This window comes from Muscardinus avellanarius (assembly GCF_963383645.1).
Source record: "Muscardinus avellanarius genome assembly, chromosome: 6".
In the NCBI taxonomy this organism is placed as follows: Eukaryota; Metazoa; Chordata; class Mammalia; order Rodentia; family Gliridae; genus Muscardinus; species Muscardinus avellanarius.
In genome coordinates, this window is record NC_137791.1 from 748,353 (window position 1) to 772,802 (window position 24,450).

The following is a 24,450-nucleotide window of genomic DNA, read 5'->3' on the forward strand; positions in this document are numbered from 1 at the left end:
CATTCAGTACTTTTTGAAAGTCAGAACTTCTATTAAGATTTTCAAACATGGTTTCTCATAAAGAGGACTTGAATTTTCACCATGTATTTTGAAGCTCTATTTCTTTCTTTCTTTTTTTTTTTCACAGTGCTGAGGATGGAACCCAGGGGCATTCTACCTCTGAGCTACACCCTCAGCCCTATTTTTTAGTACTTTTTATGTTTGAAACAGTGTCTACAAGAATTGCAAAAGGCCTAAGTAGTAGCTGAGGCTGTTCAAGAACTGCGATCCTCCCGTCTCTGCCTCCCCAATGCTGGGATTACAAGCGTGCGCCACCACGCCTGGCTCTGTGTTTTCTCATTTTAAATGTTAGAAGTTATGAATAGTCCAAGAATTCAAATGAAAGCTTTAATCTTAATAATACCTACATCTGAAATGTCAGCAGCTTTGAATGTTCCCAGGATTCAAACGCTTTGAACTTAACGGTCTCCATCTTCGAATGTACTTGGCATCTCCTTTTTTGTACAACTACCATTTCTACTGGGAAAAAAGCTTAAAGTGACCCTTCCTAGCCCCTGGACCAGCTAAGTAGCTTCAACATCTCTTTAGGAAACAGATTTTCAAAAGAGCATTCGCTATAGTTATCTTCAAATACTGATACCTGTTTGTCCAGCCCTGGGATGAAAGAATGTAAGCCTTTAACAAAACCGGATCAGAGACGAAGATTCACTCGGAGAAACAGAGACAAAGAGATACACGATTAAGGGGCTGGTGTGGCCGCTTCCTTGCTCTTGGCTGTGTGTTGTCCTCCTCCCTGTAAGAAGGAAGGTGCAGAAAGGCCGGGACCTTGTTTCTCACACACTGGCCCTTGCAGAGTCCTCCGCACACTCAGATGCTTAGTACGCCACTTCTGTGTGAGGAGAGACTATGTGTCTGTACTTACTAATAGTGAAGGTTAAGTGAGTTAATACATGTGAAGAGCTCACAACAGCTCTAACACCAGTGCTGGGTAGAACGATTCCAGAATAAGGCAAAACTTACAACAGAGGAGAGTTTTGGAGGTCTAAGCTGACCTTGGAAAAACAGATGAGAACTGAAGAGAGGATTAACAGGGCGAAGGAGTGAGCACGATGTTTAGTGTGTGAGGACACCTCGGTGAGCGCAGGGAGCGGTGTGACCACAGCCTCAGCGCCTACGTTCCCACTGTTGAGGGAAACGACACGCAGGGTGCGCAAGGCTGAGCTGAGGGCGCTTCGGACACTCACACCAGCAACCGCAGCAGAAACCCGTGGCCACCCGGACCCATCCCATCATCCGTGCTGACAGCACACCCACCCCAGAAGAGCTGAGGACGATTTAAAAACATTTAACTTTATTTCGCCATCGTCATTCAGAGCTTGATTTTATAAACTTTTAGAAATGCGAAGAGTTCTATATTACAGGAATCAGTACAACTGTCCATTGCATCATGGGTTCAGGTTATATAAATTAACACCAAATAGAATTCTTTCCACAATGAAATAAACTAAAGGACTCAATGCAGCAGTATTTCATTGTTTCGATATCTAAACAGAGATTCTAAATACTCGGGCTGCTTCCCTGTGTCTTAGAGCCAAGTATCTCTCTAACCCTGCGCTGAGCTGCTTGGCCAAGACGATTCAGGAAGATACTCAGCTTTGTAGCAACAGATGTGCCAACTGCAGTGACCACCTTCAAAGGGCGTCACGTGACAACGACGAATCTGCGGGTGTCTCTCCAACGATGTGCAGTAAACTGTTTACCTTGCAGTAAGCCAAAGAGGTACCAAAATATGGACAATTGGCACATTTCACCCAAGTATAATACTGGTTTTCCCCACCTAAAAATTAACCAACGAAATAAAATGTGTCAACTACAGCTGATCTGGTCTCAGGAAAAGCGCACTTGGACACTGCGATTCCGCGGTCCCTCACCTCGCACTCAGTCATTGGCAGGAATCTTGTAGGCCACCATGCTATTGACCTTGTGGATGGTGGTGGTGAAGGAGCGCAGGCGGACCTCCTCAGAGTTGGCGATGAACTGTGGCCCCGACTCCTCCCACTTCTCAGGTACAACCAAATCTTTGTCCGTGTAGATCAGCAGATCAAATGAACCTAAAGCGAGAATAAGACCATCAAAATATACTATTTTTCAAAAGTAAAACTACCTCCCTATTTCTAGGGGACACAGAACCAGCCATGGAGAGAAATGATGGCTTAGCTCGATCACTAGTCACGAGCTTGTTCGTCTCTAGGAAAATTTTAGTACAGACAGTATTATTCTCTTAGCTTATGAAAGATTCAATATTTTTTTCCTTAAGGAAAAAACCATTAAAAACTCAGCAAGCATATGACCACATGTAAAAGTATGAATGCAAGCCACAGAAAGCCAACACCTGGCTGGCACTGCTGGGTCCCAGAACCTGGCAGAGAGCAGCCTTGTCACCTACAAGGCGTGCAGGAACAGTGCCGAGGGGCCGCCCAAGCGCTGGGGAGCGGTGCTGTGGACTGTGACTCGGCTCATCTCACCTGGTGTGATCATCAGGGTGACTCAAGCAGCAGCTTACTTTTCCCTAGTGAATGTCACTAAGTGAGAAGCTGTACAATACTTACAAGAAACCTCTAGCAGTGGCAGAAATGTCACTGTAGCTGTGATCTGTCTGATCACTGAGCGGATTTCATCCTGAATAGCTTTCTGAGACTTTTCTCTGGGAGCACTGTCAACAAAAACCACCAATAAAATCACTTAAGGTTTTAACACATTATTTAAAACATGGTAAGATTATTATTTGATTAAATGTTCCCCCAAATTAAATGAGTTATACATCCAAAAAAGGAGACTAAAAGATAAACGACCAGATGCCATTAGGTCTTATAGCCCAGCGGGCACCAATTTAGTCACCTTCACAATCCCCCTTAGCACTGGTCTTAGAATATCAGGTCACGTGGGATGACATGATTACAAAGTATGCCAGCCGCTTCAAGTTACAAAAACTTCAACATTTCTTAAAACAAAACCTGTGGCACTCAAAATATTAAGTGGCATAATGATTTTGGCATTTTTAGAAATGCCTAGATATCGAATTCCCTACTGCCTCAAGTGAAATGTTAAAGTCCCCTAAGAGATCGAAGGCTTCGGAAGCAAACTCTCATTATGAGAAGCGGTTCGGAGATTACAGGAAGGCACGCCCAGGGCGCTGCTGCACATCACAAGATGACGAAGGGCACGTCCCATCTAGCCAGCGGAAAACTCCCATCTGAAGCTGGGAGAAAGTCTAGAATAATCCTCTCTACTTAGAAGTACCCGTGAACAACTGAACAAACGGCCCATCCAGCACACTGTGCAGTTTATATATACCACGATAAGAGGTTCAGAACCCACACACTGTGTGCGTTTTATATATACCACGATAAGGTTCAGAACCCACTGATTTACAGCAAAGGCAATCATGTTAAAAGTATGTTATCCACACAAATAACTACGAGCAAAGGGAACTTCTCATAGAAGACTGAAGACATTTCATGTGAAGCTAGTTCAGCATAAATAGAACTCATGGAACAATAGAAATTCTATCCACGTGGGAAGAGTGAAGATCATACTTACCTGTCGTCCTTCGCAGTCTTGTCGCACTCAATATCAAACTGCCATCGTTCGAGGACCTCTCCGCTTTCGATATTTGAGATGACGACCACCAGTTTCTGCACGGAACACTTGTATAGCCAATCTGGAATACAGGAGGCCTCTCTAGCCCACCACGCTGCAAAGCAGCTCTTCTGAGGTTCTGCCCCCAGCAAGTCCCCACCACTTGGTTATTTTGGATCACCTCTTATATGGAAAACAATCCAGCCCGTCTCCAAACTCTGTCAGTAGATTTAACAGCGGGTGCAGAGGACAGAGTAGCCAACACACAGTATGCCACCTTAAGAGCACGGGGGCACCAGCCTAACCAGCACACCGACACACGAGGAACACCACCCAGTGGCTGTGATGGAGAGCGGTGTGGTGGGACGCGCACAGGACAGTGGGATCACACAGGGAGGGGGGAAGGGTTAGGGTTAGCTCTAACTATCAGTAGCACTAAATGTGCAAGAGAAGAGGGAGGAGAGGAATGCACAGGCCATCAGGGCTGCCATAAAAAGGGAGAATGAGCTAGGTCACTCAAAGCCAGGCAGGCCAGGGATGTCAGGACTGTGAAGCAGGGCTTGACCTGATGACACTTGTATTTCAAAGCTACCATCCTAGCTGTAATGTAGTAAGTGAGTGGGGTGCAAAATGGGGTCTACAGGCACGCATTGCAACTCAGCCAAGAGCAAAAGGAAGGATACACTGAGATGTAGCGGAAGACAGGTCCTGGTTAAAACCAGTATTTGCTGAATTAGATATAGGAGTGCAAAAAAGGAATGACTCAGGGGTAACTCCCAAATTTCTGACTTATATTGCTAGCTAGAAACACCAAACTGACCTATTCATTGAGAGTACCACTTTTGGAGATGATCCTAAATTTAGCACTTAGAATACTACATATAAAATATCTATATAGAATAGCCACATAACGATAAAGCTGCTGGATACGGAGGCCTGGTAAGAGACCTGGGCTGGATAAACGTTTGTGAGTCGGGTATCCAAAGTTTGGAGAAGTTATGTACATCAGAGATAACCTGGAGGTTGTAGAGAAGATGGCCTCAGACTGAGCTCTGATTTAATCTTGGAACCAGAATAACATATTCAGGAGACAACCAAGTTTTTATAAACACATAAAATATGACTTTTTTCAGACAACTCTAAAATGGGCAACTCAGTCCTGACCTCAATTTTGGACGCAACTCTGGGAGAAAAGAGCTGTTGCTACCGATGTTTAAGAATGGAGGTTCAGCCGGGCGTGGTGGCACATGCTTGTAATCCCCGCGCTTGGGAGGCAGAGACAGGAGGATCACGCAGGTTCGAAGCCAGCCGCGCGCGCTGGCTTAGGAGACCCTGTTTCCAAATAAAAATGTAAAAATAGGTCTGGGAGTGTAGGCCAGAGGTAGAAGGGCTTCCAGGAACCCCAGTACCACAAAAAAAAAGAAAAAGAAAAAAAAAGAATGGAGGTTCATTTCCGGGCCCTCAGTGGGTAGCCTGGGAACCCTGACCTACCAGGGAAGTTTTTAACCAAAAGCAACTTTGTTCCTCAGAGTACATTTGGCAACAAATAGTCAGTGTTGGCTTTCAGAGATAGGGGATATGCTACTGACAGCAGGTGGAGAGAAGTCTAGAATGTTACTAAACATTTTCTAACACACTGGATAAATATCCAGGCCAAAACTCAACAGCTTATGATGGAGAAATCCCATACTGGAGAATAAACACTGTCTTCCTCTGCCTGTCAATCCAGAGACTAGACCTGCACAAGTACTGAAGGATCCCAGGGAGGTGGCAGAGAATGCGCAGTGCAGCTTCAGAGAGATGTCAGCAAAGTGCAGCGTCTGTCAACTGGAGGCCATTTTAGAACTGAAGCTAATAAAAATGCTACAAAAACTGTAATTAAAAGAATGAAGCCACTAACACAAAAAAATTAAGAAAAAAAGATTTTGAGTTAAAAAAAAAGACACTGGTACTTTTTGGAACTAGTATTATGCATGGCAAATAGTGAAACATTCTACAACACATGAAGATCACAAGCAAGACTCCTATGGGGGAAGAAATGAAAGAAACTCATAGGAATTTTATAAGGGAAGAAAAATGTTTTTCTCAGATATAAAATGCTTGCTGAATCTTTAATTCTTGGCAGAATTTAAAATAAGACAGGAAAAAACTTACTGTGTTTACTGTTATTTAATAATTTAAGGACTGTTTAGTTCCCTGCTAGAATGAAATTTTATTTTCCTTCATCTAACATCCAGTGTATTTCTCGGATAAGGCAACACCATCAGAATTATAAGACTCCAACCCATTTCATTTGAACACATTATCTGCAGAAGCCATTTTTAAGGAAGTTTTAGGAGATTGACTAAACCATGTAAGACTTTTAGCATCAAAATACTCAGCTTCCTTAAAATGTAGTGGGGGAAAAGTGAGATTTTTTTCAATTTACATATCATTTGCTTTATTTTGATCAAGAACCACGATATTTGTGAAGGGGGTGTGTTGCACACTTCTACGTAAAGGGCTGAAAAATGGCCACTTGAGATGCTAAAAATGCGGGTTCCGGGAGATCTGGACTACTCAGTCTTTCCGGTGAATACGTACCTTTTAGCTGGTCCACCACATTATTAAGGTACTTTATAAGCTCGGGGTCGGTAGTTACAAGCAAGGTAAGCCCATACTTCTGCACTCGGGTAAAGGTTTCAGATGGATAGATGCCACGTTGGTATAAAATGCTGTTGATGCCAAAAGCTGAAAGCAAGGACAAAGGTGTCAACGCCTAAACACGTATTTGTGTACCTCTTCCTGGAGGCAGGGCGTACAAAGACTTAAAAAAGCCCCAACGCCCATCATCTCAGTACAGCAGGCGGGAGGCTGAGACAGCGGGAGCACAGTTCGAGGCCAGCCTCGACCACTTGGCAAGGCCCACGGCAACGTAACCCTGTTTCAAACTAAATGGGGCTGGGTGTGTAGCTCGGAGGCACAACGCCCCTGGGTTCGATCCCCAATAACCCTTCGCAGCCCTAAGACATGGCTTGGAAGCAAAAGAGATCCCTGCATTTTTAGCCCACGCCCCAAGTTTTAGCCCGGAGAGCTGCGGGCCGGCTGCGGTGCCGCTCCGCTCGCCGAGCCCCGCCGCGAGCACTCACAGAAGAACTCGGCCACGATCTCCGCGCTCCCGCGCAGGGTGATACCCTGCTCCCGGGCGAGCTGCAGCGCCATGCCAGGCCCACCGCCGAGACGCGCGCTGCGCCCGCGGATCCCGCCGCACGGTTCAAAAGTAACGACGCAGTACGCCGTGGGCGCTGCGCGCGCAAGACGAACCTCAAGCCCCGCCCCGCCCCGTCGGGCATGCGCAGTAGGGACGCGCCGAAGCCCCGCCCCCGTCGTCAGGCTCTGCGCAGGCGCAACGCGCCCGAAGTCCCGCCCCCGGCCTGCAGGACATGCGCAAGACGGAGTTGTCTAGCCCCGCCCCTCGGCGCTCGGCTCTGCGCAGGCGCCACTCGCCGCAAGCCCCGCCCCGGATCCGCCCCCTGCCTGCGCACGCACGGCTGTTGACGCAAGTGTGGCGGAAGCGCGCTCGCTGCGACAGGTGCGGGGTGGAGGCTTCCTGGGTCCTGGCCCGCAGGTGAGGCCGGCGGGCTCGGCTGTCCGGGCGTCTTCCCGCGGTCTGGGGCCGCGCCGTCGGGCCCCCGAGCGGTCGGGTCGGGCTGCAGCGGGTGGGGGCGATCTTCAGCCCTTTTTATTTGCTTTTTAAATTTTGAAATAGTTTCGCTAAGTTGCTGAGCCCGGTCTTGAGCCTGCGATCCTCCTTTTTCAGCCTCCCACGTACGGGGCGCCACCACGCGACGCTAGGAATTATCTTCTGCTGGGGAAGTTACCTGAAGGATGAAGTCTGAAGATTCCAATGCCCACCAGACGTGCTGTTGTTTAAATATGGGAGAGATGCCTGAGAGTATGCGCTTTCGTTCACGGTATAACAAGTTACCCAAAGCGGGGGCTGAAAGTTACAGCACCCATTTACCCATGCACGGTCGCAGTTCTGAGGGAGGAGGTGTGGACGTGGCTGCAGTGCGCGCTCTGCGCAGTGAGAGCCTCACTAAGTAGCCGAGGCCGGCTTTGAACCTCTGATCCTCCTGTGTCAGCCCCCAAAGCGCAGGGATCGCCCAGTTACTCAAATTGACTCCCAGTTCAGTGAAATCAATGTATATTGTTTAGCAAAAAGCTCTTAGGATAGGGAGAAATATGTTAAGAAAGCTCATGTTAATGAGCTTTCCATGAGTTTATAACCAAACTCACGTTAATAAAGGAGAACTAAAAATTTGTCGTACACACGCATATAGATTATATTAGGGTGTTAAATACAAATACTCAACATTTTCTAAAGCTGGAAATATGACATGTTAGACTGAAAATAACTTCATTAATGGCTTAGTTAATCTTACAAATGAGTGAACATGTCTGGAATGTCATATAGTCTTAAGATTCAATATATAGTTAGTAGAGAACCTGGACTTCCTGGCTTAGTCTCTTTTTAAATTATTTCTGTTTGGAAACAGGACAAGAAATGCTTTTATTCCTATAAAGTATTTTTCTTTGACGAAAAATTATTTTCTTATGGCCGGGCGTGGTGGCGCACGCTTGTAATCCCCGCGCTTGGGAGGCAGAGACAGGAGGATCGCGCAGGTTCGAAGCTAGCCCCGCGCGCTGGCTTAGGAGACCCTGTTTCCAAATAAAAATGCAAAAATAGGTCTGGGAGTGTAGCCCGGAGGTAGAAGGGCTTCCAGGAACCCCAGTACCACCAAAAAAAAAAAATATATATATATATATATATATATATTTTCTTACTTGAGGCTAAGGCTGTTTACTCAATAATGCATATAGCTTATTAAGAAAATGACATTTACAAACTATGACAATCTTTATGTACTACTTACACTAATAGTTCCAGCTGCCAGAGGGTGGCACTATTTACAAGAACAAAAATATCTTAAGACTTCAATACATGTGAGTGAATGTGCATGCTTGTAATCCCCGCGCTTGGGAGGCGGAGACAGGAGCATCACGCAGAAGAGACCCTGTTTCCAAATAAAAAACATATATATAAAATAGGTCTGGGTCCGGAGGTAAAAGGGTTTCCAGGAACCCCAGTACCTCACACACACACACACACACACACACACACACACACACACACCTAATCACATCATTTCCCCCTTGTATTTTCCTCCTAAGAATTTTTGATTGTTGGCTCATGAGCCCCCTCATGAGCTCCAAAGATAGCATGATGAATGTGCATTGTGACATTTCACTAATTAAATGTTTTTTAATATTATTATTATTATTATTATTATTAATTATTATTATTATTTTGGTGGTACTGGGGTTCCTGGAAACCCTTCTACCTCCAGGCTATGCTCCCAGACCTATTTTTATACTTTTTTAAATTTGGAAACAGGGTCTCTTAAGCCAGCGCGTCTGGCTTCGAACCTGTGCGATCCTCCTGTCTCTGTCTCCCAAGCGCTGGGATTACAAGCGTGTGCCACCACGCCCGGCTACATGTGTATATAATTTTTAAATAAAAATTTTGAACAGCGCAGAATGGTCCCAGATATGGAAACTCCCAACACAAAGTCTCTGGTGAAGAATTAGTGAAGCATGATCCTATTAAAATTAATAATGATAGATTTACTGTTTTAGATCATTTTATAATTACTTATTAAATTTGGTCATATACTTAATGTGGAATGATTTTATTATTGCCTATTATATAAGTACAGGTGCATTTGTTCTGGTAAATCTGCCAGCTAAAGATGAAATTGCTGTTTGAGTAAATAGATATTTTGAAAGAGATCCATGCATAAAGCAAAATAGGTAGACCATAAATTTGGGGTCTTTCTAAAATCTTTGTCAATACCACTTTATAAAACACTTGTGGAAAAAGTGTTTTCTGAAAATACCATTGCTTTCAAGGTGCAGTTTTCTCTGTAGAGAAACTTGGCTTTTTAGCGGGAGCACTTTCTTGTAACTCAATTCTGATAGGGCTGTAAGTACAGATGCTAACTTTGTACTGAACTAGATGTTGATGCTCTTTCTTTTTTTAATTTGAGCGTTTGTGGCACTGAAGATTGAACCAGGAGGCATTCTACCTCTGAGCTACACTTAACCTCCCCTTAAATTTTTTTTTTTTTTAATTTGGAAACAATGTCTCACCAAGTTGCAGAGGGCCTCACTAAGTTGCTGATGCTGGCTGCAAACCTGCCATCCTCCTGTCTCAGCCTCCCAAGTACTGTGCCACCACACCCAGCTTAGATGTTGATTTTCTGATTTAAGGTATTCTTTCAGAATAGATCTCTCTTATGTTACAGTATCATCAGAATAGAAAACTTGAAAATGTTTTATTTAATTAGTTTATATCGAAAAATGCCCTTGCAGACTAGTATGCGGAAGTATTAGGATATTTTATGATGTATTCACAAAATAGTAACAGTAACATTCCAATGTTCAAATGTAATGTATGGTTATGAATTTTCGTAATTGCAAGATTATTAACATACGTTTCTTGTGGAATTTTACATTAAGACTTACAAATTTGAGTTAATCTCATTTTAAGAGCAATAGAATTTTTAATAGTTTTGAATTAGACTCCACTGAAATAATAAGTTATAATATTCACATATTATAATCCCAGTACTTGGGAGGCTGAGACAGGTGGATCACAAGTTTGAGGCCAGCCTTAGTAACTTAGCAAGGCTCTCCGCAACTTAGTGAGACCTTGTTTCAAAATAAAAAAATAAAATCGGGTTAGAGGTGTAGTTCAGAGAAAGACTCTGGGTTCCATCCGTGTAGAGGAAGGGAGGGAGTGAGGGAAGGAAGGAAGGGATTTGACTCCCAAGAACAGCTGAAACTGCTGTTGTAACAGAAGGTGAACATGGTAAGGGCTGCCCCTGGGCTGCCCGCCTGGTCAGGACTGCGGGCGGCAGGACCCCTGTGTGCCTGCGCCTCAGGCACCACTTGTCTGTGTCCCCTGGGAGACGCACTCAGAGGGAGCGTTTGAAGAACTCCGAATATGTGAATGCATCTTTCTCTTTCTCAATGATATTGCTTAAAATAATGTATCCCATTAGTAACAGAAAAAGTAATAATACCCATATAAAGAGGGCATCTAAATATATGTGCACATTTATATCACACAGAAGTTAAAAAGTGAGAAAATTATTTTGAAAAGTAGTTATATCAGTAGAAAATGTTACTTTACTAATTAATAGCTATACTGTGACATGGTGAATATGCCTCCTTTTTATTTTTGAAAGTGATTTCAAAGTCTGATGCTTCTACTTATTTTAGTAATCTTTTTTGTTTGTTTGTTTGGGGGGATTTAATTTGATCACCAAAACTAAAAAAGATAGATATGAAAATCTGAGTGGAAAGGGGGCATTTACTTATGTGGTACTGGGGATTGAACCCAGGGGCATTCTACTTCCAAGCTACACTCCCAAGCCCACTTTATTTTTTATTTAGAAGCCGGGTCTTTCTACATTCCTGACGATCTTGCTAAGTTGCTGAGGCTGGCCTGAAACCTGCGATCCTTCTGTCTCAGCCTCTCGTCAACCGGGATTACAGGCATGCACCACTGTTCTTAGTTTATTTTTATTTACTTCTATTAGAAATTAGACAGCATTTTTTTGAAAGGACGTACTAAATTTTTTGTGCCAATTATGTGTTCTTACAAAGTAATTAAATGGTGAAACATTTAAAAATTTTTGATATGTCCTGAAACAAGGGGGTTACCGTTTTTTTAACCCATTGGTTAAATATACCAAGCAAAAGTGCTTTTCTATTAGATCAAACTAATAATTTCCACCTTATTCGTTTTGGAATTAATTTGTCATTTAGAAAAAAATATAGTTTGAGAAAATCTATTTCCAAATTTTCCCATTGCATAGATTAGAGATTTTTCAATAGTAGACCCAAGCATGTATCATGTTTGGCAGCATGAGCCTTTTGAAAAACATTCTTGTTCATTTATCATGAAAAGTGATCTTTGAAAAATAGAATGAGTGTTAATTTTGCTAAAATTCCTTCTAGCATGGTACTGATTGTCATCTGAGTAGAAAAAGGTCCACGAGACCTGGGATGGTTAAATTTTAATAACAATTGATTGTAAAAGTATTGATTGTTTGGTTACAAGTAATCCACTTAAAAAATAGGCAAATTAGCCGGGCGTGTTGGCGCACGCTTGTCATCCCCGCGCTTGGGAGGCGGAGACAGGAGGATCGCGCAGGTTCGAAGCCAGCCGCACTGGCTTAAGAGACCCTGTTTCCAAATAAAAATATAAAATAGGTCTGGGAGTGTAGCCCAGAGGTAGAAGGACTTCCAGGAACCCCAGTACCACAAAAAAAAAAAAAAAAAATGCTCAAGATATTGGCCATCTGGAAAATGCATGTCAAAACTACAGTGAAGCACCACCTCATCCTGGTTAGAATGACTGTTATCACATACATGCGTGCGCTGGCACGGGTGTGGAGAAGAGGAATGCTTATACTCCGGTGGTGGGAATATAAGTCCGTGTAGCTTTAATGGAGACCAGGAGGGAGGCTCCTCAGAAATAGGAAAAATAGACCTGTTGTACAATTCTGCTCTCTCACTTCTGGGGATAGATCCAAAGTAAGTGAACTCGGCATCCAGAGAGATGCCTACATGTCACGTGTACCGCAGCACTGTCCACAGCAGCTAGATACAAATGTGGTATATATACACTACTGACTAGTATTTGGCCATAAGGAGGAAGGAAACCTTGTCATCTGCAGCAAGACGACTGGAACTGGAGGACATTGTCATGTGGGAGGACATTATGTTATGTGGGAGGACATTGTTATGTGGGAGGACATTATGTTATGTGAAATAAGCCTTTCGAATATGTGGAAGCTAAAACATGCTGACTTGGGGCATGGTGGTACACACTTTTGTAGTCCCAGTACTAGGGAGGCTGAGACAGGAGAATGGCAGGTTCAAAGCCAGCCTCAGTAACTCAGGGAGGCTCACATCAACTTAGCAAGACCCTGTTTCCAAATAAAAAATAAAATAGGGCTGGGGGTGTATCTCAGAATGCCCCTGGATTCAATCCTCATTGCTACAAAAAGAAGGAAAAAAAAAGTTGTAGAATAATGATTGCTCGTATTGGGGGTAGAGTTGGAGTGGTTGGGTTTGGTCAGTGCACTCTGTGCATATATGAAAGTGTTACAACTCCAGTAATATGTATGATCAAGTTAATAAAATAGGTTCTCTTAGTTTTGTGCATTATATGTTTTCTCCAAAGGATAGAATGAATGGTTAAAATCCAACCTGTTGATTCACTTGCCGATTCTGCGATAGTATAAAGAAAATGGAAAAGTCGGGAACACTGGGAATGTCAAGAACTGGCAGATTTGGGAAGCATTTTGGAGGTGGGTTTGGAGGTGCTGGCTGAACACTGAACGAGTCTGGGTTCCTGGAGGCAGTGGTGGAGCTGTGTGCACGGAGATGCTGGCCACATTCACAACACTGGGTCACTTTCCCAGAAGACTCAGGGAGGCACAATAGCCAATGGAATGACATGGGGAAGTAGGAGGAGGTGAAGGAAAGTCAGAGGACATGGAAAAGAAGGGCCCAATCCCGAGAGGTCCACCATAACGACCTGCCAAGTACGCCTGGGTTTGGTGGAACAATGCCATTCCAGTAGTGCGGGACTCAGGAAAAGTTGCTCGATTTTGGACTTAACAGCTCTTCAGAGAACTAAGAAGCAGCAGTTTGGATCATGTGGGGAGGGGGTTTGGGAGAGAAGGACAAAGACAATGAAGAGAAATGGAGAGTGGGCAGCAGCACAGCTGCCGGGCTTGGGAGCTGTAGTGCATGTAGAGGGAAGCCAGTTGAAATCAAGCACCCGCGTCGCAATGGGAAAGATGTAACCCACAGAGCCAGGTACCTGAGGCCACAGGAAATAGTGACATTGAAGGTCAAAGTGAAGGGCAAGCCTCTAAGTAGACCCCTCCCTTGGGAACTGAAAGTATGGAAGGAAAAGTGCTTCTCCGTGGCCTGAAGTGAGGGGTAATGGCGAGCTTTCAGAGAAGGTGGCAGGACAGGGATGTGCGGGGCAGGGGTCAGAGGAGCGGAAAGAGTCATAAAGGTTTGAAGTGGTCACAGAGAGTGGGAGGAGAAAAACACCAAGCCTTTCCCTGGCGGTACTTCTGCGGACTGTGTGTGCTGTGTTTGCCCGAGTTAAACAGCTCTCCTTTGCCATGAGAGTGCAGCTGGAGAGTTGGTACACAAAAATCTCTGCACTGTGACTTGGGAACTGTGAGGCGAGAGGCCACCACGTGCGAACAGCCATTGAGATGAGCACCCAGAGGGACGTTTCCCGAGGGACACGGTGCAGACGGTGCTCGGGAATGGGTCAGGTGAGACCATGGCGTAGGGGAAGTGGGTGTCAGAGAAGGCTAAATGGAGAACATGAAGTGCAGACTGGGCCATAGGAAAGGGGGAAATGGCCTTTGGATCTAGACTCGGAGTGTGTTAACTTAAAACCCATGGAATATGGTGTGCAAGCATTGAAGTCGCTCTTTCCCTGGCAGGTCACCTGCCCGCAAGCAGGTCACCCCGGGTGGAAGGCCGCAAGTTTGCAGCTTTCCTGGGAGACGTTGGAGCCCCCTGGAGGGGTCTGAGTTTGAGGACAGTGTAGTTAAGGAGTGCCTAAGTCGTGGGGATGTGTAAGTACAGGTGGGAATGACGTGGTCAGTCCAGGCAGCCAGCACCAGAGACTCCACTGTTGGTGTGAATGCCCCGTGCTGTCTTGCAGGAAGACCCCGGGTTCCGCCTCCCTGTCCTGTCTGCATCAACTTTTTCATCATCCAGCGTCTGACTTTTGGTCCTCTGTCCTTCAGGCCTGGTCAGCCCTGGCAGTGTGGCCTCCCTGCAGGATTTCAGTGGACTCGTGGCCTTCCTGAGGTTGCTGACCTAGTCCGCAGTTTTGCCAGGTGTGCACGGTCACTAGCACTCATGCCAGTCCATCACATAAGCTCCACACCGTGTTTGGTTTTTTCTATATTATGACTAACAGATGAGCATATTAAGTTATTATGGTTCTATTTTTGAGAAGAGTAAGGATACTAATGCTTGTAGCCCTTTAAGTTTCAAACCATTTTACAAATTTTTAAATTTCTATTAAGTCTAAAAGTCTTTTAAAGTCAGAAATGTATTATTGCTTCCTTAAAATACTAATGCTTTGCTATTAATTTCTGTATGGATAAATTGTTTTTCTATTTAGTGAATTATCTGTATCTACTATCTCTTTTTTCTACTTTCTCTTAAGTGTCCCAAAATAGTGAATATTAAAATTTGTGACGTCAAAATATGTAAGGATGGAAACATTGAAAGCAGTCTCTTGAAATAGAGACATAATCTACACATGTACACATGGTATGTTCTCTGAATGGCCTTCTGCATGATTATAGTAGTTTTTAAGTCTCATTATTTCTAAGTTACTTAATGCTTTAGAAAGTAGAAGTTGAGTTATTATGAGTAGTACAAATTGTGCTGAAGGCAGTAAGAAAACTTAAGTTGTAAGATTGACCTTTTAAGTGTGATATTTTATGAATTATTCAATCAGTACTTATTTTTTTTTCTTTTGTGGGCCTGGGGATGGAACCCAGGGACATTCAACCTCTGAGCCCTATTTTCTATTCTTTATTTTGAAAGAGGGTCTCACTAAGTTGCAGAGGGCCTCATTAAGTAGCTGAGGCCTTGAACTGCGATCCTCCGGTCTGAACTGCGATCCTCCGGTCTTAGCCTCCTGAATGCTGGGATTACAAGTGTGCACCACCACGCCCGGCCCAGTCAGTACTTCTGTATGAACACATCTCCCTGAGAGCCTCTTCTTAGGACAGTCAAACGTGGTTTAACCCCCAGCATTCAAGACGGGGTGAAAAGTGAGGAGGAAGAAGTCTTTGTTCTGGTAATTGGGTCCATCTTGAAGTTCAGCTGGAGTCAGTTTTCTTAAGATCTTATTGAGAAAATAATGTCTGTATTAATGAGTAACATGATTATTTTATTTGTCATTTATATTAACAAAACATAATAATGTTTCTTACAGCCTGTGAATAACTGCTTTTCCCAAGCATGGCAGGTTATATGAACACAAAGATGTGAACAGAGTGGGCCTTGTATGGGCATCTTCCTGGAGGGCAGCGGCACTGTTGGGGAGGGCCGTTTACAGGGTGTCGGGTCCTTTCTCCTGTTGTGGATGGATGGCTGGGGCCTGCGGGAAGTGAATAGCATTAGCAAAGGTCTGGTTGTCAAAGCGTAGCAAGAACAATGCAATTAGCCACAGCAGTGAGGTGACCTCTGGGGAAAGACCCATCCCTCCCCGGGACGGGAGCCCGTGTGTGTGAGTGTGTGTGTGTGAGTGTGTGTGTGTGTGTGTGTGTGTGTGTGTGTGTGGCCATTGGTACCTTGGTAGGCTGTAACCAAAATGCCATTTCTTTGGTAATGTTTGGCAAGAATGAGCAAGTACATGCTGTTACTCAAGAACTAACCTGGTGCACTCTGTGCACTGGTGACTCGCAATACAGTACTTGTGCTTACCTAACAACTTGCAAGACCGTTTGTTTCTATTTACAGAAAGTGAGGACTAATAAAAGTGTGTGTGTGTATGTGTTCAAAAGTTTGCTCTGGTTTGCTCTAAGTTTTTCTCTGTATGCTACGGCATCCAGCGTAGAGAACCATATCTAATCTCCCAACTAGGTCAGGCCAGGATAATCAATCTCCCTCACAGCAGATGCCTTGTCCCAGCAAACGACTGCGCGGTTTCAAAAGCAGTTTTGTGTCCAGAAGAGTCGGTTGGCATGGGTGACTGGAACTCTTTTAAACCCAATCAAAAGCTGCACATTGTTTTATGCCCACACTTTGTGAACCAAAGTAAATGCTGTATCTATCCTGAAATGGACATGGTGGAGACTAAGCAGGCTGTGAGAACATCTATATGCATATCAATGGAATTATTTGAAGTCCAGCTTTCATGTTCCTTTGAAGTAAGCTGTGCTTATGATAAAACCTGAAGCCACTGTGCAGCTCTGAGTAGGTACTCGGCACATGTAAGTAAATAACAAAAACATTGATCACATTAGCACTGTTTAGCTGAAGACACCGGCAGCAGGACTCTCCTCCGCACTCCCTTTCCTTTTGCTGTAAGCCTTCTCCCCTCCAGACCTGAGGCCTTTCACTTCATACCGCATGCAAATGGGTGGTGTACCAGACAGCGGTAAAATCAAGAAGAAATAATTGAAAATATTTATAGCCACGTATTTTATTAGAGCAGAGTATACAATCAAAAGCTACAGGTAGAAATATTTACAAGGTAGATAAGAAAAAAATCATTCGCCAGCTTATGAAGCTCATCATTTCAGCTGGATTGTGAGTTTTCGGTTCCACCAGTTCCCGGCCCCTCGTAAAAACTGTCAATCTGTCTAACCTGTGGGAACCTAACGTTTCCATATGAAGGTTGATAAGACTTTGAGGAAACACCAAACACATGGCGTTTAACATAAGAAACGTTTGGTGCTAATTCTGCCTCTCACAAATGTCAGTGAACGCACTGGGGTTACTTTTAAAGCGAGATTTTAGGCTAACTGTTGGTAGATAAGGTAAGAGATCCAGTGAGACAATTAAATATCCATACAAAATTTAAATAATACATTGCTAATAGCATACAAAAAAAAGACTTTGAGAGTTCCTCTTGCTTGTTCTAATTTGTAGTAACATTTAAGTGTGCACAGTGGGATTGTTTAGGTATATTAACTAATCTTAGGATTTTTAACCTGAAGACAGTCTGGTGTCCAGATCTGTTATTCAGCTACATTTTAGATTCAGAACTTAATTAAATTAATATCCTACGTAAAGCAGTTCACATGTGATTAATGAAATCAGTGCTTAGGTTTATACAGTGGCTTTCTGACTCAGATTCCAGTGTTTTTCGCAATCTAGAGATTTCCAAACTCAAATTCTTTCTTACCATGGTGCTCGTGTAGCTAATTTTCTACCTGGGTTATTTCTTCCTTACATACATATATACACATACACACAATATACTACAGAAAAAATCTGAAAGAAAATAAATGTTCATATTGGGTGGCTAGGTTTGGGTGAATCTTTTTATTTTATTGTATTGCTTTGTGAATATTTTGTAATTAGGGAAAAGTATAACTTTTCAGTTTTGAGAAAATTTATACATTATAGTCTCAGCATAGACGGTACATTATCTGACAGTAATGTCATCATAAAGTTTGACGACTTCTTCACCTCGTGAATCTCTGTAAAAACCTGCAAGGGCAAGTAGCTTTAAAGCTATCCTGTTGCTTTCAGCATCAGCGGAGGGGTGGTAATCGTCAGGTGTAAGTAGCATGTTCAAAGCGTTCTTGGGTTGATCCAGTAGAAAAGAGCAGACTCAGAACCTATCCAGAAGCTTGGGAACTTGCCCTCTTAAAAATTACTGAAAAGTTATATCGATTGGTATTTACCATATGATAAGTTAAACTGAAGAATTGGAAATATGTTTACTAATTCACTAAGTTTTTCTTAAAACAGTGTGTCTATGCACATGGTACTTTTGACACTTTTATAAATGATTTTCATGCATAATTTAACAGAAAACAGCTGGATTCTCTCCTGCAATTAGTTGGTTGCAATACAACATGGTGGTTAAAGTCTAGGAATAAAATTTGGTTTCACACAAGTATGTAGTTAGAACAGGAAGGAATATTTTAATGCCGCTTTCTTCTTTAATATTACACCAGATCTCAACAAGTGAGAGTTTTAAAAGTTTAGTTTGATTGTGAAATCTAAAACCCTGTAAATAAACTTCTAAATTTTTTAGCCAGCCTATTCAAGATTTCTAAAAGGAATTTAACTTTTGGTTTAAGAAATGTGACTGTCCAATCATAACAAAGGAATCCCACACCAATTCTGAAGGTAGATTAGCAGTTTGTCATCAAAGTTGATTTTCTAAGATAGGGGAGAACCGGTTGTATCTCTGATCCTGACTTTTCAGTTCTTTTGTGGGCTGACCCTCTGGGTTACTGAGCGCATGGGCTAGCTCTGAAAGCCTGCCTCCGGTCTGGAGGGCCCTTGCTGTGTGTGGATTTCACAGACACAACTGGCAGAGAACAGTGGGGTCCAGCGGTGCCGTCTGGCGGGCACCCTGCTCCAGAACCAAAGAGCAAGTTTTAAACAAAACCTTCGCTTGAGCATGAGAACCTAAATATTGATTTCCAAAAGGAAATGTTTGCTCCAGTAGTAAATGTTTATACTCTACACTGAAGCCAAAACACTAGTTTCCTTTTATGACACTCCTATATGCCAGACATTATGAAAAATAATTGAGACTGTTCCCCACACATCGCTTTTGATGATGTCTCTTTCTTTATAAACATTTGTATAAAATGTCTTGACAATTAACTGATTGTAAAAACTCTAAAAAGCTCTTTTCTTTCAAAATTGAGCTCTGGTTCTTTCCACCACCAGACCTCTTTTACTGAATTGCAAAGATAAAGTCATTCTCTCCTTTCGGGTCACGTAGCCCTGGCAGCGGATGCGGCTCTCACGACCCAAGGTTCCCAGGGAGCCGCCCTCCCCCCCGCCGCCGCGCCACCTCGGGACCCCATGCTCACTGTGGCTCGCAGCTGTTCATCTGCATTGGTGCTGTCGGCCTGATGCAGTGAGAGGTCCAAGGACAAAAACTGAGCTGCTCTGCTCACCACACGTCCAAGACCAAGCACACCGTGGGGTTCTGACACCGCTGCTGACGGACGAGTGAATGACAACTGTTGGCCCTTGGTCGTTCTTAGACCCCCCCCCCCCAGAACATCTTCCTGCGCCTCGTAGAGCTTTGGGTTTTCTCATACTTCTTAAAATTGGCTTTTATGAAAAAATTTTAAAAATCCCTGTGACTCATCCCTCCTTGCCTTCTTTCACAGTTCTTGTTTTGATTTCAAAGTCCTTAAGCAAGGGACTTGGCCTTTACCATTCTCTCTTTACTTTCTCTCAAGAGAAATTAAGAACCATAATCTCTTACATGGGTCTGAAATCCACATCTCCGATCCCAGTGTCTTCTTCACACTGCTGCTTCATCTTGCGGGTATCCCGTGCACGCTTCAACCAGAGACGTCCTCTCAAACCCACAGGTCCGTGGCCCGTCATCGCCTCTCGCAGGAACTCGGTGGCCCACAGTCCCGGGGAAGGGCCTGCTGCCCTCACGGAGCTCTCGGCTCTCCCCAGGGCTCCCGTGTCCACCCATCGCCATCACACCAGCTCGCATGTGGCCGCCCCTCCTGTCCTGTTCCCCTGGCTTCTGCGCAGCCCCCTCTGCGCCCTGGCGCTGTGGTCCCTCCATCCTGAGTGCAGCCCAGGACGCTGGCACCCCAGAATTCGCTAGAACTTTCAGTCAGTTGTCAGCTTGACCATTGCCTGGTATTTGATGGTGGTAAGGATAATGCCTTACTATCTATTACTTGTTAGTAAGTGACTTGTTAGTTTTTCTGAGGTAGGATAGTGGTATTGTAATTGTATTTGGAAAAAAGGTCCTTATATGACACATACCGAAATATTTATAACTGGTATGATGTCTGCAATTTTATTTGAATCATATGAGATGGGAGAACATGGAGTGTAGGTAGGGTAAGACAGCAGAGCTGATGTTTATTGGCACTAGATGATGAGTCCATGGAGGTTTACCATTGTCTTCCTCCCTCCTCCTCCTCCCAGCAGTGCTAGGGATCTAGTAGTGAGAATCTCACAACCTAGCAAGAACCTGTTTCAAAATAAAAATAAAATAGGCTAGGGCTGTAGCTTAAAGGTAGAATGCCCCTGGTTTCAATCCCCAGTGCCACAACAAAATTTTAAATTATAAAAGGAAATGATAGATGAGGTCACAGTGCCTTTTGTGACCTATCTTTGAAAGTGACATTGCCGCGCCATGATTACCATCCCAGCACAGGGTGGCAGGACTGCAGAAGGGTGTGACTACTGAGGCCCGGGCTGTGGGCCTCTGGAGTCCGGCTGCCCTGGCCGATCTGCCCTGCGGAGCTGCTGTGGAGGTTTGGGACTTGTGTCTGGGGGCTTAGTGGAATCAATACCCTTGGCTCAAGACATATCTTCCCACCATTTTTTGTTTCTTTGTTTTTTGCAGAGACAGGGATGGAACCCAAGGTCATTCTACCTCTGAGCTGCACCTTGAGCCCTACTTTTTATCCTTTATTTGGAAACAGGGTCTCACTGAGTTGCAGAGGGCCTCACTAAGTAGCTGAGGCTGTTCGTGAACTGCGATCCTCCAGTCTCAGCCTCCCGAATGCTGGGGTGACAAGCGCGCGCCACCGCGCCCGGCCTTCCCACCGTCTTCGAATGTGCCAGGACTTGAGCAGTCAAATCTGCCACCAGTGTTCGGTTTTCTATTTTCCCATGCCCCCTTAGGAAGGTTGGGTGGATTTTTAACAAGGTAAATTACTTGTTTTTCTTTATCTCACGAAATGATAGTACAGTGTTCTGGATGTGAGTTTTGTTTTTTGAGAGCCAGACATTTGTTTCTCTACCATCCTTTAATTCTTTCCTGTGAGTTTCCCCATAATAGATATAAAACGAGTCTTTGGTTAGTCAGAGGTGTACAAGGATCCTGCAGGACACGTCATTCACATAGGACCAGATGGGTCTTCTCTTCCCTGGTACTGTTGTAGCAGCAGCAACAATACTGTCTTATCTTCCCTATTCCCCTAGAATGCTAATTTTCTAAGTGTTGTAGGCCTCTTCCTCAGGACACAGGTAATAACTGAGTTCAAATACATGGGGGTAGGTATGCATCTGTTCAGGGTCCAGAGCATGAGACATCTCGCATGGTCTTCCCCGTGGTGTGCTACTAATATTTAGACTTTCTGAACCATCCGGCATACTTCCCAATATATGGAATGTACATATCCAGTAGGAATATTAGGAGCATAGCTGTTCTTATTCTCCAGGTTGGAAAAACTCAGACTTTCTCTTAGCTGTGTCCTGAGGGGGTCCTGACGGAGTCCTCATGGTCTGCCTACATGCGTTGGAACTGACAGACAGGCCGTGGGCAGGCAGGAACGGAACTTCAGAGACAAGGCCACGTCTGACTGCGGGAGGGCAGTACCGGTGTGAAACACCGCCACTCAGCGCCTGACCTGAGGATCTGAGAGTCCAGTTGGAATGTAGATGAGCTATAGTAATACCCAGGTCAAGTTCTTTTAATTTTTAGATAGGCTTAAGAATGATATAAAATCAAATCCTTTGGTAATACTAAAAAAAAAAAACCTTTCAGGTCATCCCACAAAACCATGGACAAATAATCTAAATAAACACTTCTCAAAAAAATAAAAACAAAGCCGGGCGTGGTGGGCACACTTGTCATCCCAGCATTCGGGAGGCTGAGACAGGAGGATCACGGTTCACGGACAGCCTCAGCTACTTAGTGAGGCCCTCTGCAACCCAGTGAGAGCCCCTGTTTCAAAAATGTAGTTTGGAGGTGGAATGTCCCTGGGTTCCATCCACAGTACCATGAAAGACCTAGAGAGAGAGAGAGAGAGAGAGAGAGAGAGAGAGAGAGAGCGAGCGAGCGCTGAAGGTGTAGCTTTGAAGTATAATGCACCTGGGTTCAATCCTCGATACTACAAAAAAAACTAAAAAGAGATACCCGTGCTCCACAAAAGAATGAGAAGATCAATCTAGGTGTCCATCAACAAAAGAATGGGTATCAAAAACGTGGTTTATATGATCAGCGCAATACTATTCAGACATGCGGAAGGACGAAAGCTGTCAGCAGCAGCAACGCTGATGGAAGTGGAGGACGCTGGGTAAGTGAAGGTGAGGTGAGCCGGGCGTGGAAGGACGGCGCTGTGGTCTCTCTCACAGATGGAAGCTCCACATCCGTCTGAACTCAGAATGGTGACTGTGGTGAGTTGTGGGGCTGGAACAGGGAGGCCGAGGGTGGACCCAGGAGATGCCCTTCATCAGCACAGCGTATGAAAATGCCACGCGATCCGCATGGCGTGTCAAAGTAATACGTTTTAATAAAGAGTAAAGCATGAGAGTCCCTTTGAGTACGCAGGAAGGACAGAGCCTGGACTTCTGAAGGCACTGTGTTGTAACTTGTTCAGCGGTACTTCCTTCCATGTGTCATGAGGTAATGGCGTCTTTGCGATCAGTAGGTGATTGTGGTGTAGACAGGGTGAGATTATAGAATCCTTACATCGATGATTATAAAGAGATTTTTGTTATCGCTATGTCTTTTAAAAGATTGATATAAATCATGCCATATCAAAGGAGGCATTAAAGTATTTCTTGGAGAGATTAAAATATAAAATTTATAAAGATTTAAAATTTCCTTTCATTCCATAAATAACATTCTTTTTTGAGAACTGCTTCTCAAATATGTCTTTTCAAAGCGAAGTTCAAAGTCTCACTTTGGGCCTTAAGTAAACTACTTTGTCTTCTCTCCTATGAACAATCATCTTTGAGGGTTTTGAAGTTTATTTTGGGAGAGGATTTAGCACTCTGAAAGTTTATGTTTAAGATTGTGATATTGAGTGATTATCTTTCCTAAGATGTAATAGACATAATAAATGGCTCAAAACACTCAATAGTTTCAGTTTGCCCTAACTGTATTTGGTGTGATTATTTCTGTAAGAAGCCCTCTGATCCCCTTTTTGAAAAGGAGACCAAAGTTGCCTCTCAGTTGTTTCACAGTCTGGGCACAGTCTCTTCTGCCTTGAGATTCTCCAGTGAGCGGTGCGATGCGTTCTCCCAGGACTGCCTGGAGAGGTTTGCTCCACATCAGCCCATTTCCATGATAGAGGGCAGACACTTACATGCTGAACAGAAAACTTTTTAAAGTTTTCAAAATAATTTCTAATATAAGTATTTCAGTGAAACCTCTCAGTTATTTTTAAGTAAAGACCATAGAAAAATGGCACTTTGGAGGCTTTAAAATGTGAGCCTAGCTGGGCGTGGTGGCGCAGGCTTGTAATTCTAGTACTTGGGAGGCTAAGACAAGAGGATCACAGGTTCAAAGTCATCCTCAGCAACCTAGCAAGGTTCGTAGAAACCTTAGAGAGACCCGTTTCCAAATAAGAGATAAAATTGGGCTGGGGGTGTAGTGTGGAGGTGGAATTCCCAGACACACACACACACACACACACACACACACACTGAGCCTGTGTGAGGAGCCCTTCACTCCCTGCGGGTCTCTGTTGGTGGAGGGGAGGGAGGGCGAGGGAGCCCGCTGCTGGGAATGGATGGTTGGGCTTTTACCGCTTCTGGAAGATGGAGGCTCCTGGATGTGGTCGCTTCTGAAACTGCTCTGGGTGGCCGTGGCAGCATGCTCCACATGCAGGTTTTGGTTACTGTGCCAAGCAGGGTACTATGCAGGTTCTCAACTTTTTTTTTTTTTTTTTTTTTTTTTTTTTTTTTTTGGTGGTACTGGGGATGGAACCCTTCTACCTCTGAGCTACACTCCCAGACCTATTTTATATTTTTATTTGGAAACAGGGTCTCTTAAGCCAGCGCATCTGGCTTCGAACCTGCGCGATCCTCCTGTCTCCACCTCTCAAGCGTGGGGATTACAAGTGTGCACCACCACACCTGGCTTTCTCAACATTTTTTTGTACTGGGGGTTGAACCCAGGGATGTTCTACCTCCAAGCTTCATCCCCCTTCCCCCGCCTGATTTTATTTTAAACAGGGTCTTGCTAAGTTCCCGAGACTGGACTTGAACCTGTGACCCTCCTGTCTCAGT

The 24,450-nt window shown here is 44.2% G+C and overlaps 1 protein-coding gene across 1 annotated transcript; it reads right to left on the bottom strand.

Annotated features, from left to right (window-relative positions):
* Positions 1-1,938: 1,938 nt before the first annotated feature.
* MAD2L1 (mitotic arrest deficient 2 like 1) lies at positions 1,939-6,840 on the bottom strand (the record flags this gene model as incomplete). Its single annotated transcript, XM_080696965.1, has 5 exons — positions 1,939-2,111; positions 2,610-2,713; positions 3,601-3,721; positions 6,223-6,369; positions 6,768-6,840. The coding sequence occupies 5 exons, from the start codon at positions 6,838-6,840 to the stop codon at positions 1,939-1,941; spliced, it is 618 nt and encodes a 205-aa protein (XP_080553091.1).
* Positions 6,841-24,450: the final 17,610 nt, after the last annotated feature.